We start from the raw sequence: 1131 nt of genomic DNA, 5'->3' as shown, positions 1-1131 counted from the left end.
GCCGGCGAACGGGCGGCGGGGTGGGCCGGGAGCAGGAGAAGGGCGGTGGATCGCAGTCCCCTTTGCCCCTTGTCTTCCCCCTCCGCCTGGCTGCTCCGACCCTCTTTCCCCCTCCGTTCGGCGCCCGGCGGGGGCTCCGCGCTCCCCGACCCCCCATCTCCCCGCCGTTAATTATAATAATCCTGAGTACTAATAAATTATGCTAAGTTGCGGGGGGGGGCAGCGGGAGCCGGGGTTGAGTATGAATATGAATATGTAAAATGCTGTAATGATTACCTGCTGCTGCTGCCGCCGCGGCTGAACTCTCATCTTGACTCGCTGCTCCTCCGTCCGCCATTTTGAATATTTTAACCAAAATCGCCGGGTCGATAAACCCTCCCTCGCTCCCGCTCCCCTCCCCCTCCCGCCCTCCTTGCCTCCTCCCTCTTCTCCGCCCCCTCCCGCACCTTCCTCTCTCCGGGCTCGCGCCAGGGGGCGCGAGAGGCCGGCTCTGCTCGCAGCCCGCCCCCTTGGAAGAGCCCCACCCACCTCGCGCGTTCTGCGCACGCGCCTCCGGAGCGCCGGCTCTCCGGTAGCTGAAGCGCCCTCAATGCGCCAGTAGCCCCTTTGCTTCATTTTATCGCCTTGGTTCTGCACATGCGTGATTTTCTCCACGCGCCTGAAATGCAATCAGCGCATGCGCTATCCCTCTCCGCTCCCTTGGCTTTTCGTGCCTGTAAAATGTAGTAGCTTGAGCGTCAATGTCTTCTTTTCCTCCCTGCTCCCGCCTCCTCTCCCCTCCCCTCCCCTCCCGGCTTTGCTCCGGCTTCCCACAGTTGCCAGCAGTATGCCAACAGAAAGGCAGTGGACACAGTGGCCAAGAGCGTGGAAGCGCACGAGGGTCCGTCGGCGGATCATCGTCGGGGTGCCCTCCGCTCCGCACTTTTTTAAGATTTTCCGCGCTGTTGAAGCACTTAACAACAAAGGAGCGGCCGCCCCCCTGCTAGGTAATCTCCGGCCTTGTGGGCAGGTAGGGGCGGAAACGCCCGCTGAGGGGAGCAGCCCTTGAGGCACCTGCTGAGCCAAGCGCTGGAGTCCCGCTTTAAATTTGAATCCAAATTAATCCCCGCCCCTCATCTCTGGAAATGCAGG

The 1131-nt window shown here is 61.7% G+C and overlaps 1 protein-coding gene across 1 annotated transcript in view; it reads right to left on the bottom strand.

Annotated features, from left to right (window-relative positions):
* Positions 1 to 337, bottom strand: part of LOC111822259 (uncharacterized) — a 151156-nt gene extending 150819 nt beyond the window's left edge. Inside the window, exon 1 of the mRNA XM_023740043.1 lies at positions 277 to 337. Coding sequence (XP_023595811.1) covers positions 277 to 337 — 61 coding nt within the window. The remainder of the gene's footprint in view (positions 1 to 276) is intronic.
* Positions 338 to 1131: the final 794 nt, after the last annotated feature.

Source organism: Trichechus manatus, unplaced genomic scaffold (genome assembly GCF_000243295.1).
Source record: "Trichechus manatus latirostris isolate Lorelei unplaced genomic scaffold, TriManLat1.0 scaffold00145, whole genome shotgun sequence".
In the NCBI taxonomy this organism is placed as follows: domain Eukaryota; kingdom Metazoa; phylum Chordata; class Mammalia; order Sirenia; family Trichechidae; genus Trichechus; species Trichechus manatus.
This window is presented reverse-complemented; position numbering and strand designations above follow the sequence as displayed.